This window comes from Podarcis melisellensis, assembly GCF_964234715.1.
Source record: "Podarcis melisellensis genome assembly, chromosome: 1".
Taxonomy (NCBI): domain Eukaryota; kingdom Metazoa; phylum Chordata; class Lepidosauria; order Squamata; family Lacertidae; genus Podarcis; species Podarcis melisellensis.
Window position 1 is genome coordinate 4,199,688 of NC_138528.1, and position 13,375 is coordinate 4,213,062.

The 13,375-nt window shown below is 46.2% G+C and overlaps 1 protein-coding gene across 4 annotated transcripts in view; it reads left to right on the forward strand.

Moving 5' to 3' along the window:
* Positions 1 to 13,375, forward strand: part of TXNDC16 (thioredoxin domain containing 16) — a 48,933-nt gene that overhangs the window by 694 nt on the left and 34,864 nt on the right. The window contains exons 1-5 of one of the 4 annotated variants that reach the window (XM_081910416.1): positions 61 to 145; positions 956 to 1,203; positions 8,915 to 9,115; positions 10,446 to 10,528; positions 11,972 to 12,045. In XM_081910416.1, coding sequence (XP_081766542.1) covers positions 8,953 to 9,115; positions 10,446 to 10,528; positions 11,972 to 12,045 — 320 coding nt within the window. In that variant the 5' untranslated portion in view covers positions 61 to 145; positions 956 to 1,203; positions 8,915 to 8,952. Of the gene's footprint in view, positions 1 to 60; positions 146 to 955; positions 1,204 to 8,914; positions 9,116 to 10,445; positions 10,529 to 11,971; positions 12,046 to 13,375 lie in introns of those variants that run through there. The other 3 variants (XM_081910418.1, XM_081910417.1, XM_081910419.1) reach the window with 3 other exon arrangements.

The following is a 13,375-nucleotide window of genomic DNA, read 5'->3' on the forward strand; positions in this document are numbered from 1 at the left end:
CCTCCGGAATGCTTTTCTTAGGTTGGCGCCGCCCGCCCGCCTCGCGTTTGGCAGAGCCCACTCGGTGTTTTTGCACAGCCGTCTCTGCGCCTTTTCTCGCCCTCCTTTTTACTGGATCGGCAGGAAGAGGGAGGAAGAGGCCTGTGTGCGTAAGATGCAATGCATTGGGGGGAAAAATAATATTTATTTATTTGGGTTTGATTCCCCCCCCCCCAGTTTCTCTTGCGTGCTGTTGCTCTGTGTAGCCAGTGAAGCTTGCACCGCTTTGCAAAAATGGGGAAAAAAGGCTCTAAGGCAACCGCTTTTCCCTGATGCGCAGAAGAAATCGGGCTTTTTTTGGTGCCCTGCAATGCCCCTTCTTCGCCTCCCAGCTGTTTAAAGGGAATTTTGCAAAAGTCCTGTTGATTGATTTGCTGGCAGGTTCCAGGTGGATCCCTGGTCCCCCGCCTGGGCTCTGCCTGCATTGACCTCCAAGGAGCCCCATGGATTTCAGGGCGGCTTCCGATTTGATGTGCTTCAGAGGGGTGGTCGCCTCGGAGGGCTGGCTCTCTATTCTATAGGATCCCCTGTTGCTAAGGGGAGTTTGGGGGAAAAAAGGCTCTATTTAGGACAGTCAACAGAGGCTCCTCCCGCTTTGCTGTAGGGCATGGGGAGGCAACCTAAGGCCTGGGGGCCGGATGCGGCCCAATTGCCTTCTGAATCCGGCCCCTGGACGCTTCCGGGAATCAGTGTGTTTTTACATGAGTCGAATGTGTCCTTTTATTTAAAATGCATCTCTGGGTTATTGTGGGGCATAGGAATTCATTTATTTTCGTTTCAAAATATAGTCCGGCCCCCCACAAGCTCTGAGGGACAGGGGACCGGCCCCCTGCTGAAAAAGTTTGCTAACCCCTGCTGTAGGGCAATGATGCTCAAAGGCTGACGCTCAAAGGCTGCTCCCCCCCCCCTTTTGCAGTGGGATATTTGGGGTCCTTTCAGAACATGGCAGCACTCTAGCGCTGAGCATGAAGTCATCGGGCTGGTTTGACTGGGATGCATCATTGGGATCCAGCAGAGAAGCCACCGGAACCCCAGGTTGCTTGGGAGGCGACGGTGCCACGTGGGCCCCCAAATATTTAGCAGAGGCAGGCAACTGGGATTGGCCACCTTCGCAACTGGGGGAGAGGCGAGCAGCCATCTGGAAGGCAACGGCTGTGTGTGGAGGTGAGTTACTATTTCTTTGGCACTTTAATGCAGTGAACAATCAAATGACAGAGAAGAGAAGAGTTACAGATAGGTAGCCGTGTTGGTCTGCCATAGTCAAAACAAAAAAAAAATCCTTCCAGTAGCACCTTACAGACCAACTAAGTCAGTTCTTGGTATGAGCTTTCGTGTGCATGCACTTGATTAAAGCACTGAAGAAGTGTGCATGCACACGAAAGCTCATACCAAGAACTAACTTAGTTGGTCTTTAAGGTGCTACTGGAAGGAATTTTTTTTGTTTAGAGAAGAGTGTAGTTAAACTGTGGAACTTCCGACCTGAAACCATTTTTGATTCCCAAACTGACCAAATGTTTTCTCTGCAAGGTCAAAGGAAAATGGAAAAGCCTCCCCATTGTCTTTTCCTTCACAAATCCTGTCTTAAGGGTATGTCTGTGCTTGAATAGGGTGAGCCTGTGACCTGGCTCAGGAACGTAGTATTTATCATTAGGAAAGACTGGCCAGGCTCCCCAGGTAATCCAGTCAAGTGCGTATTAACAGGTAACCTGTCAGATGAGATAAACAACACACTCAGATTTCTGCTGTAGACCGCCTTTTCTGTGATGTAGGTATGATGTATCTGGGGGGTGGTCTTGGGTTTACACCCCTTCTGTGATGTATGTATGATGTATGGAGGGATGGTCTTGAGCTCCATGGCAAGGAATTTAAAATGTCTATATAAGGGCGGGCACACCTTAGTTCTGGGTTCCTCCTCCCTCCTGTGTGTGAGGGGAGCACCCTGTTGCAACAGATCAATAAAGATCAGGCTTACTAGCTGCTTCGCTTCTCATTCTCTGGTTGGCCTCTGTTATTTTCTCCTACCAATAGGGAACCTACGTAAGGACTCTCTATGGGCTCTTGGATACCCCATATGGGAAAAAGGGCAGATTTTTGTTTACAACAAACTCCCTCCCGCAGGAGTCAAGGATGGTCATCAACTAGGATGGCTTAAAAAAGGACTGGGCGAATTCATGGAGGAGGAGAGGGCTACTAGCTCTGCTTCCGTGGTCAGAGGCAGCAGTGTTTCTGAATACCAGTCGCTGGAAACCACAAGAGGAGAGACGGCTCTTGTGCTTGCTGGTTTCCCACTGAGGCATCTGGTCGCCCACTGTGAGAACAGGATGCTGGACTAGGTGGGCCACTGGCCTGATCCAGCAGCCTCGTCTTGATGCTAAAAATAAATGTTCTTGATGCTAAAAATAAAAATTAAAAATATGCGTTTGTACTTGGCCATGTATTTCTTTAAAAAAAAAATATTACGCTTTCCATTTTACACACCATAACAGTCAAGAAGAAAAAAAATACAGATATCATTCCTTTATCCATTATGCCTAATATGCCTAATAAAGGAATACAGGTATCATATTTGCTTCGACTTCTCTTCCCTTCTTTTGTGGATCTTTGTTTACATTTTCATTCTCCATTTTATCACTAACTCCAGTTGTTGTTGTTTAGTCGTTTAGTCGTGTCCGACTCTTCGTGACCCCCTGGACCAGAGCACGCCAGGCACTCCTGTCTTCCATTTCCTCCCGCAGTTTGGTCAAACTCATGCCGGTAGCTTCTAGAACACTGTCCAACCATCTCGTCCTCTGTCGTCCCCTTCTCCTTGTGCCCTCCATCTTTCCCAACATCAGGGCCTTTTCCAGGGAGTCTTCTCTTCTCATGAGGTGGCCAAAGTCTTGGAGCCTCAGCTTCAGGATCTGTCCTTCCAGTGAGCACTCAGGGCTGATTTCCTTCAGAATGTAGAGGTTGGATCTTCTTGCAGTCCATGGGACTCTCCAGAGTCTCCTCCAGCACCAGAATTCAAAAGCATCCATTATTCGGTGATCAGCCTTCTTGATGGTCCATGGACGAAGACAATTCCAGTTATTACAAATCCTTAATCAGTCCATGGTTCAGATTTTTGTTACAAATCTTCTGTCAAACCTGCTAATAATTGTAGTTGTTTGCAATAATTTTTCATTTACATGTTATACTTTCCCCCATTCTTTGCTGAAGTTTGATTCTTCCTGCCTCCTGATTCTTCCTGTGAGTTTTGCCAATTCAGCATAGCTCATTCGTTTTAACCGCCACTCCTCTCTGGTCAGAACTGAATTCCATCTCTGGGACAGCAACATTTGGGCAGCTGTGGTCACATACACAAACAATTTCTCCTGGTCTTTCGGGATCTCCGCACCTAAAATTCCTAAAACGAAAGCTTCTGGTTTCTTAGAAAAGGTTATTTTCAGCATTCCCCCCAACTCATAATGTATCATTTCCCAGAAAGCTTTTATCACTTTACATGACCACCACTTGTGATCAAAGCTGTCCTCTTTCTCTTTACATTTCCAGCACATATTATAATTTGATTTATTTATTTTAGCTAATTTACTAGGAGTTAAATACCAAATGTACATAATTTTCATATAGTATAGCATGCTGTAAATTTCAGATCTGCAATCCATAATCTCTCCCACGCTGCTAATGCAATATTATAACTAAAATCCTCGCCCAATGTTATTTTCACTGATTTGACCTGTATGCCAGTCCCATACATTTTAGAAATTAATTTTTTTTCCCCAACACCTATCTTTCGAATTGGGAGGTTTTATATGAAAAACCTTTCTTTTTATCCAGCTTAAATAGTTCATTAGGCTGGTGATATTGCAGACAATCAGTAATTAGTCCTCTTATTTCTTCATACCGCCTTAATTTTAAATCTTGATCTACCTCTTTTAATAATTCTTTATAAGTTACCAAGTTATTCCTCATATTTATTTTTTCACCAATTTTGCTTCAAGTGGAGAAAGCCACCACTGTATCTTTTGTTCTAATAATTTTCTTAATATTTATGCCATACCTCATACGCCAATTTCCTTTGTTACGGAAAAATCTAGGCGCGAAGCTGCTCAATCATCCAGCTCATCGGGCAGAGCCCGCGGGTCCCTGCGGAATAAAGGAAGGAGTCCACCCACCAACCGGAGCAAATAGCTGTAGACCAAAGTTTATTGCGCAACAGGTTCAAAGAGGAATTTTGAACCCTGAGGATGGGGTGACCAGGACTTTTTAAACTTCCCCACCATATCCCAGAATACAGTTCGTACGGCATCATTGCTACATCACTGACATGTCACAAAAGGGGAGAGGTAGACAGGGGTTACGCGGGTGGCTCTGTGGGTTAAACCACAGAGCCTAGGGCTTGCAAATCAGAAGGTCGGTGGTTCAAATCCCCATGACGGAGTGAGCTCCCATTGCTCGGTCCCTGCTCCTGCCAACCTAGCAGTTTGAAAGCACGTCAAAGTGCAAGTAGATAAATAGGTACTGCTCTGGCAGGAAGGTAAAAGACGTTTCCCTGCTCTGCTTTGGTTCGCCAGAAGCGGCTTAGTCATACTGGCCACATGACCTGGAAGCTGTACGCCAGCTCCCTTGGCCAATAAAGCGAGATGAGCACTGCAACCCCAGAGTTGGCCACGACTGGACCTAATGGTCCCTTTACCTTTTAGACAGGGGTTACACTAGTTTAACCTTGGCAGACATGTCCAGACAAGTCCTTGGTACAAGATGAGCATAAGCAGACATGGCAGGGCAAGACCCAGGTATAAGATGAGCATAGGCAAACACCTCTGAAGTCCCACCACCCAAAGTACAATAGAACTTCCTTTGCATATCTGGACCCCTTGGCAAGTCTGGTGATGGGATTAGGCTTTCCTTGGCTAACAATCAGCTCAGCAATTGTCTCCTCTGGGCACTTCCTAGGGTAGGAGATGTGTATAGTATACATGTCCTCACGCTTGGGGGGTTTTCCAAGACCAAAATAGTGTTGAAATGGAGGAAACTGGCAAAGGAGTTGATTTTAAATGATTGTTAAAGCTAGGTAACTTCCCAGAGCTGAAAAGGATACATTTATGCATAACATTTGTAACATTTAACAACTTTAAAGATGTGCCCCCCCGTAATTTCCGTAACACCTTATAACATGGTTCAAGAAAGCTTTATGAACTTTAACCTTGTCATACCACAAATACGCGTGCCAACCAAATCTATCATGTGCTTCCAGATCTAATACATTTTCTAACGATATCCACTCTTTTAGCCAACACTTGGCCAGGTAGGTTAAAGGTACAGTCCTGAGCACGTGTCCGAGAAAGGAAGTAACTAAATTGTGCACTGGGGTCAGTGGAGTTTATTTCAGATGAACATAGGTATGCTAACGATTGGGGACAGGGGATCAATGAAAAGTTTCATACCGATTGCCAGTGGAATGAGATGCCCAAAGCAGTGAACTTTGAACAAAAAAGATCTTTGGTGTTCACATTAGATGTCGTTATTTATTCTACGTAAAACAAATGCAAGATAATTCATCAGAAATAAAACATCCCCCCTCCCAGCTTACAAGACAATATTATGTAAGTTTCCAAATATGGGTCCCTGATCTCTTCCACAGAAACATTTGTCTGTCTCCATCTGTCACAACTTATTCAAATACAGTCAACACTTCGTGTTGCGTCTGTTTCATGTTGCGTCTTTTTGCCTTATGTCCCGCGGCAACTCAGAAGTACCGGAACAGGTTACTTTTGGGTTTCGCCGTTTGTGCATGCGCAGAAGCGCTAAATCATGCTTTGCGCATAGCTGTCAACTTTCAGATTTGAAAATAAGGGATCAGGAGCCTCGCCTGTCCTGGGGACAGTCTACGGGATATCTAACAATCCGGGATAGCAGTGGGAAACGGCGGGAAACGACACTGGAATAAGGGAATTTCCCGCAAAACAAAGGAAAGGTTGACAGCTGTGGCTTTGCAGCGCTTTGAGTTGCGGGCATTTCACGTTATGGACGGGTCTCCGGAACGGATCCTGTCCGTAACACAAGGTGTTGTTGTTGAGTCATTTAGTTGTGTCCGACTCTTAGTGACCCCCTGGACCAGAGCACGCCAGGCACTCCTGTCTTCCACTGCCTCCCGCAGTTTGGGCAAACTCATGCTGGTAGCTTCGAGAACACTATCCAACCATCTCATCCTCTGTCGTCCCCTTCTCCTTGTGCCCTCAATCTTTCCCAACATCAGGGTCTTTTCCAGGGAGTCTTCTCTTCTCGTGAGGTGGCCAAAGTATCTGTCCTTCCACTGAGCACTCAGGGCTGATTTCCTTCAGAATGGAGAGGTTTGATCTTCTCGCAGTCCATGGGACTCTCAAGAGTCTCCTCCAACACCATAATTAAAAAGCATCAATTCTTTGGCGATCAGCCTTCTTTATGGTCCAGCTCTGACTTCCATACATCACTACTGGGGAAACCATGACTTTAACCATGCGGACCTCTGTTGGCAAGGTGATGTCTGTGCTTTTTAAGATGCTGTCTAGGTTTGTCATTGCTTTTCTCCCAAGAAGCAGGCGTCTTTTAATTTTGTGACTGCTGTCACCATCTGCAGTGATCATGGAGCCCAAGAAAGTAAAATCTCTCACTGCCTCCATTTCTTCCCCTTCTATTTGCCAGGAGGTGATGGGACCAGTGGTCATGATCTTCGTTTTTTTTATGTTGAGCTTCAGACCATATTTTGCACTCTCCTCTTTCACCCTCATTAAAAGGTTCTTTAATTCCTCCTCACTTTCTGCCGTCAAGGTTGTGTCATCTGCTTATCTGAGGTTGTTGATATTTCTCCCTGCAAGCTTAATTCCTGTTTGGGATTACCACTGTACAAAGTCATTGCAAGGTGTTAACTTTGCTGAGTTCCTCCATCTAAGCAACAAGAGCGGCTCTCTTGTTTAATCTCTCATCTAAAGTCTCAAAGAAGGCCAGTGATAAATCCTATTTCATACCATTCATTGTGGTGCAATTAATCCTCCAGAAGCTATACAACGAAAGTGCCAGGCACACCTCTGGGAAAAGGGAGTTTCACAGCTTAGGGGCCACCACAATGAAGGTCCTGTCCTTGGACACAGACACAGCAGGTCATAGGTTCAGTCAACTGGTTAATTTTTAACATTGGCCGTGGTTACCAAAATTTTAGGTGCCTTCAGCGGATGGAGGAAAACGTTGGGAAGTGGGCAGCATGGAAAAGAAGAGAATAATAACCCTCTTTCAAGCAAGCAGTGTAGCAAGTTCATTTAAGTATGAAGAAAACCACACTCCTGAATTGATGGATTTGTTTGCCAAGAAGCCCGTAATCTTATCAGCAGATAAGTGCACAGGGCTGGATCTGGTGGTTCCCCCACCCTCTGACAAGGTGTTGAAAAATTCCCCAGGATTCCCTGATATCCTGGTTAGGGGAGCGTGAGCAGCCTGAACCTTCTGCTCCACAGCTGCCTTTCTGTTGAAATTGGGTGGCAAAAGGAGTATAGTGGTATCTCTGGTTGTGAACGGGATCCGTTCTGGAGTCCTGTTCACAACATGAGCAGAACGCAGTCTGCACGGGTAACGATTCGCCGCGTCTGTGCATGTACATGGCTGGGAAAACCCAGCCAGATGGGCGGGGTACAAATAAATTATTATTATTATTATTATTATTATTATTATTATTATTATTATTTATTTTGCACATCTGCGCATGCGCGTGGCTGAGGAAACCCAGCCAGATGGGCGGGGTACAAATTATTATTATTATTATTATTATTATTATTATTATTATTATTATTATTATTTTCCATGTCTGCACATGCGCGAGCGGCAAGACCCGGAAGTAACCCTTTCTGGTACTTCCGGGTTGCCGCGGAACGCAACCTGAAGAAACGTATCATGAAGCAAACGCAACGCGAGGTGTGACTGTACCAGTGAATGCCGCAAACTTGGAATTTTGGCATTGATGCAGTTGGAGGGGCCCTCCAAAGGTCATCTAATCCAGCCCCCTGCACTGCAGGAATCACAGCTAGATAATCTCTGGCAGATGATCTTACAACCTCTGCATAAAAACCTCCAGCGTAGGAGAGTCCATCACCTCCCAAGGGAATCTGTTCCACTGTTGAACACCTCTTGCCTTCAGAAAGTTCTTCCTAATGTTTAGTCAGAATCTCCTTTGTTGTCATCTGACGCCATTGGTTTGGTGTCCTGCAGGAAATAAGCTTGCACCATCTTCTATACAGCAACCCTTCAGATATTTGAAGATGGCTCTCGTGTCACCTGTTGGCCTTCTCCTTTCCAGGCTAAACGTACCCAACTCCCTCAACCGGTGTCTTTTCGTTCTTGGGAAATCTCCTTTTGCCTTCCTTTGCGAAAAGTTTCACCAGTGTAATAAATGAAAATCTGCACTCAGAGCAGTTCACAGAATAAAATACAAGATAAAAACACAAGTAAGTATGTAAAACCAAACAGCAAAACAGTAACGCGCGCCCCCCTTTCCCATAGACACATTTAAAAGGAACCTTTTTGCCTCTGGTTTAAAAATATGTAATGAAGGCGCCAGGTAAACCTCCACAAGGAGAGCATCCCACAGACGGGGAGCCACTGCAGAGAAGGCCCCGTTCTTGTGTTGCCACCCTCTGGCCCTCATCTGGAGAGGGCGCATGAAGATCTGACTGGCCTCAGATGATGAGCGCAGGGTCCAGATGGGTTGCGTTCCTTTCTGCTGAATTAAAAAGTTTTGCAGCCTTTCCCCCATAGGGGAGTTGCTCCAAGCTCCTTGACCATTACGGTTGCCTTTTTCTGAACCTTGTTAGCTCTCCAGATCTGGCGCTCTGTTTAATCAATGGTTGCAACTATTTTTCTCCCCAAGGTCTGGGCTCCCTGCGCCAGCTGTAAACCACCGAAGTCATGCCATGGCCAAAAATGAATGGGTGCGCAACCCCTTTCTCTCTCCTCTTCTTATGGGCTACCTACATGTCTGCAACAAGGCAGGCAGAGGACGTGGTGCCCTTGGAACAGCTCAGCAGCTTGCAACCATCCAAAGCGTCTCTGGTTTATTTTCGGAGAGACAGTGAGTATTTCCCCCCATCTGCGTTTTCATTGCATTTGGTTAGTAGGGTTGGTTTGTTGCTGCAATTTAATGGATTTGCATTGCACCTTTCTCCCAAGCCGGGTTTCAAGGCGGCTTGCAACATTTAAAAACTATGTTATAAAATACAGTACAAAGTAATAAAAAGATACGCATTAAAAACAGTAGCTGAAAATCAGAACCAGCAATTAAAATCCAGTTTGCCTTGACACCAACCCAGTGATCAGCCTCATGTGCGCTTTAGTTTCTAAAAGGCCTGTCAGAGCAGGAAAGTCTTAGCCTGAAAGAGGCAGCCAGTCTAACTTCTCTTGGGAGAGAATTTCACAACATATGAGCTCTGGGAGTGAGGTTTGGAAGAGAGGTTCTTCCTGGCTTATTTGTGGGGCATAGGAATTTGTGCAATTTTTTCCCCAAAATATATTTCGGCCCTCCACAAGGTCTGAGGGACAGTCGACCGGCCCTCTGCTGAAAAAGTTTGCTGACCCCTGTAATATACCTATTAAATGTGGAAACATGGACTTAGCGGATGGGCCATGAAAGCAGATCAAGTTTGGGAGCCTTGATGGTTGCAGCTACAAGGCCTTGATGGTTGTACTACAAGGCAAAACCACTTTGTGACTGGGAAGATCTCACTGTCTGTCAGGGAACTGCCATCGGAGCCAGAGGCGGAGGGAAGGCTCCGGAGGGATGCCCGAGAGGGTCCCAGTAGGGAGAGAGGAAGCCCATCTGCTGGGGAAGGAAATCAGCGTAACACCAGTGGAGAAGGGGGGCAGATGGGGGAATCGGAGAGGAGGCTCCAGGACTCCTCGCCGGAGACCAGCGGGGAGAGCACGGGCACTCCGCTGCCCACACCCTCCCTGCGCAGAAGGCTTCCGCGCAGGGAGAGTAGGAGGAGACTTGGCGTCAAAGAACTTCTTTGCTGGAAGAAGTTCAAGAAACGCCCACTGACGGATTCTGCCAGCGACTGAAACAGCCACGAAGTGAAGGGCTGTCCAGACAGAAAGGGTTCAACCAGGCAACCTCGCCAGGAGTGGCGGCAACTTACGAACGAGCAACCCCTAGAACCATTACACTGTCCTTTTTGCGAGGATTTCAGATTCAGTTATAATTTCTTGTGGCGAGTGCTGCATTTTGACTCCGGCTTTTGCATTTAATTTACATTTGGTGGGGGAGCTGGTGGCAGCTCCCCCCCCCCTCGCTGCATCAGAAAGCCCCGTGAAGCCCTGCGCACATTAAACAGCGTCCCAGAAATGTTTTAGCAATAATCACAATTGTTCTTGTGAAGCAGAGCAGGCTCTTGTTTATCTTCCAGCTTCTCCATCAGCTCAGATGTTCCTGGAACAGCTGGAGAAATCCACAGAAGCGCTCCGAGATTATGGGATTTCAGTCCTCAAGGTACAAGGAAGTGTCATATCCCCCCCCCCCCGGCCTGGTAAACAACCAAGGAAATCTTTCCATTTATTTCAAGCCCCTAGAAGGACTAACTGGTGGTTTTTTTGTTGCAAATGTTCCGTGGGGCTATTTGGCCATAGGTTGCCCGCAGATTCCTGGCAAAAGTTTTTCTCTGTTGCTCCAAACAAGAAATGTTTTATGCAAGTTAGACCATTTGTCTGGCTGGCTCAGCCTTGCATAGTTCAGCCTTCATCAACTATTGGTGGGGGTGTGTGTGTCACGACTTTGTTCCATTGTTGTTTTTATTACACATTTTGTGTCTTCGATCTTGTGTTTTTATGCTGTGGATTGCCCTGAGATCTACAGATGAAGGGTGGTATGCAAAGTTGGTTGTTGTTGCTATTAATAATAATAATAATAATAATAATAATAATAATAATAATTTGTGCTAAAATTGTTTTAATGGGGGATGGGGTTTAGACTTGGGTGGGTGTTGTTTTCTATGGGGGTGGGGTTGTTTTAAATTGTTTTTAAATGTTATATGTCGATTTGGATTTTTGTGGGGCAGGAAATTTTTTAGGGACTTTTTCTTGGGGAGTGTATATTTTCTTCGTTTGCTTACATTAGTATTGCTAATTGTTTTTGTTACATATTTTGTGCTGTGACTGTGTTGTGAACCACTCTGAGACCTACAGGTATAGGGTGGTGGTATAATAATAATAATAATAATAATAATAATAATAATAATAATGGTGATGCTGTGTGAACAATGACAAGCGCATACCCAGGAGCATAGCATTGTCTTTCAGACACCTACCGGAGGGAAAAGCAAGGGGAGCCCATCCTTACATTCTGTACAGTTGAATTTGCTCTTAAGAGCCACCTGTTTGTGATGTTTACCGTATTTTTTGCTCCATAAGACGCACCTCTTCCCTCCTAAAAAGTAAGGGAAATGTGTGTGCATCTTATGGAGCGAATGCAGGCGGGAGGCTCTGCTCAGCGCTCCCTTTAAAGAGCCACGTGGAGCATGTGTGCGGCTCTTGGGGGCTTTTCCCCGAGGAGGGAGAAGGGCTGTCCTTTTCCCTCCTTGGGGAAAAGCCCCCAAGAGCCGCACACACGCTCTGTGCACTCTTTAAAGGGAGCGCGGCTCTGGGGGGAGCCTTCATCCCGCTGCCCTGAAGAGGCTTCGCCTGGCTATCCCAGAAGCCAGTACCCTCTTGCTGTTCTGGCTTTTCGGTTTCAGAATATTTTTTTCCTCGTTTTCCTCCTCCAAAAACTAGGTGCGTCTTATAGTCTGGTGCGTCTTACAGAGTGAAAAATACGGTATTTATCATTCTGTCCAGATAATAAGAGTTAATATAAGCTCGTAAGTGCAAGTGTAGTCCAGACATTTTTGCCTAAGTTATTTCAGCGAAGACCTGAACATGCCTGACTTCTTCCCCACAGGTCAACTGTCACAGCGGAAAAGCATCCAGTTACTGCAGAGATGACAGCTCAGAGGGGAAAGCATACCTGTTCAGGTGAGTGGTTGATCTGAGTGCAAATGAATAAGAACGATGGCTCTGCATGTTGATATAGATTTGGGGGGGAGGGACCCCCCAAAAACCCTAGAAGTTAATAAATGGTAGGATTTTGATTATTTGGGATAATTTTTCATCTCCGCCAAGCTAAGCAGTTGGCTCCTTACCTCTCTCGCCCTGACCTCGCCACTGTGATCCACACGACGGTCACCTCCAGACTGGATTATTGTAACTCGCTCTACGTGGGGCTGCCCTTGAGACTGACCCAGAAACTCCAGTGGGTGCAGAATGCCACGGCGAGACTCCTTACGGGGTCCTCACTGCGGGATCACATTCACCCAGTGCTATACCAGCTGCGCTGGCTCCCAGTGGAGTACAGGATCAGGTTTAAGGTCTGGTTTTAACCTTTAAAGCCCTATATGACCTAGGACCCTCGTACCTACGGGACCGCCTCTCCTGGGATGTCCCACAGAGGACCTTACGGTCTTCAAACAAAAACATATTGGAGGTCCCAGGCCACAGAGAGGTTAGGCTGGCCTCAACCAGAGCCAGGGCCTTTTTGGCTGTGGCTCTGATTTGGTGGAACACTCTGTCACAATAGACTAGGGCCCTGCGGGACTTGAGATCTTTCCGCAGGGCCTGCAAGACAGAGCTGTTCTGCCAGGCCTTTGGCCAGAGCACAGCCTGACCCCCTCCTTTGGCAATCTTCACAGAACTCTGGCCCAATGATTGCCATCAATATGATTTGAACTGATTTTATAATGAATTGATTTTAGAATGTTGTATTATTTTTATTGTTGTTAGCTACCCTGAGCCCTGCTTCGGCTGGGGAGGGATATAAATAAAAAATTATTATTATTATATGGATGAAAGTATAAGCTGCAGAACTGTGCCAGACAAGGAATCCCTAGGCTAGCTTCTACAAACTGCCCTGGCTGGCCTAGCAAAGAACAAATCTGTTCACATGACAAAGGGCGTTGGTGATGGACCATCTGAGAGGAATCCTTTGGCAGACAGCTGTTGCCAAGGTGATGGGGTGTGTGAAGGGACAGGAAAAGAGAGTTTTTAGTAGGGCGTTCTGGGAAGAAAAAGGGGAGAGAAGAAAGGCTGGGATCCATCTTGGGCAGGCTGGCTGAAGGCTGACTGCACTGCTGCGGATGCCAAGACGCTGTTGCTGTAAGATCTGGACTCCATGCATACTGAAGGTGTAAATAGGTGATTAAACCACATTTCTTAAAGCTATGACAGTCTCTGCCGTGTCTCAATCCTCCGAAGGAATATTTTAAAGGGTGCAGAATTGAGGTAATGGGCCCCAGGGTAACTTATAAAT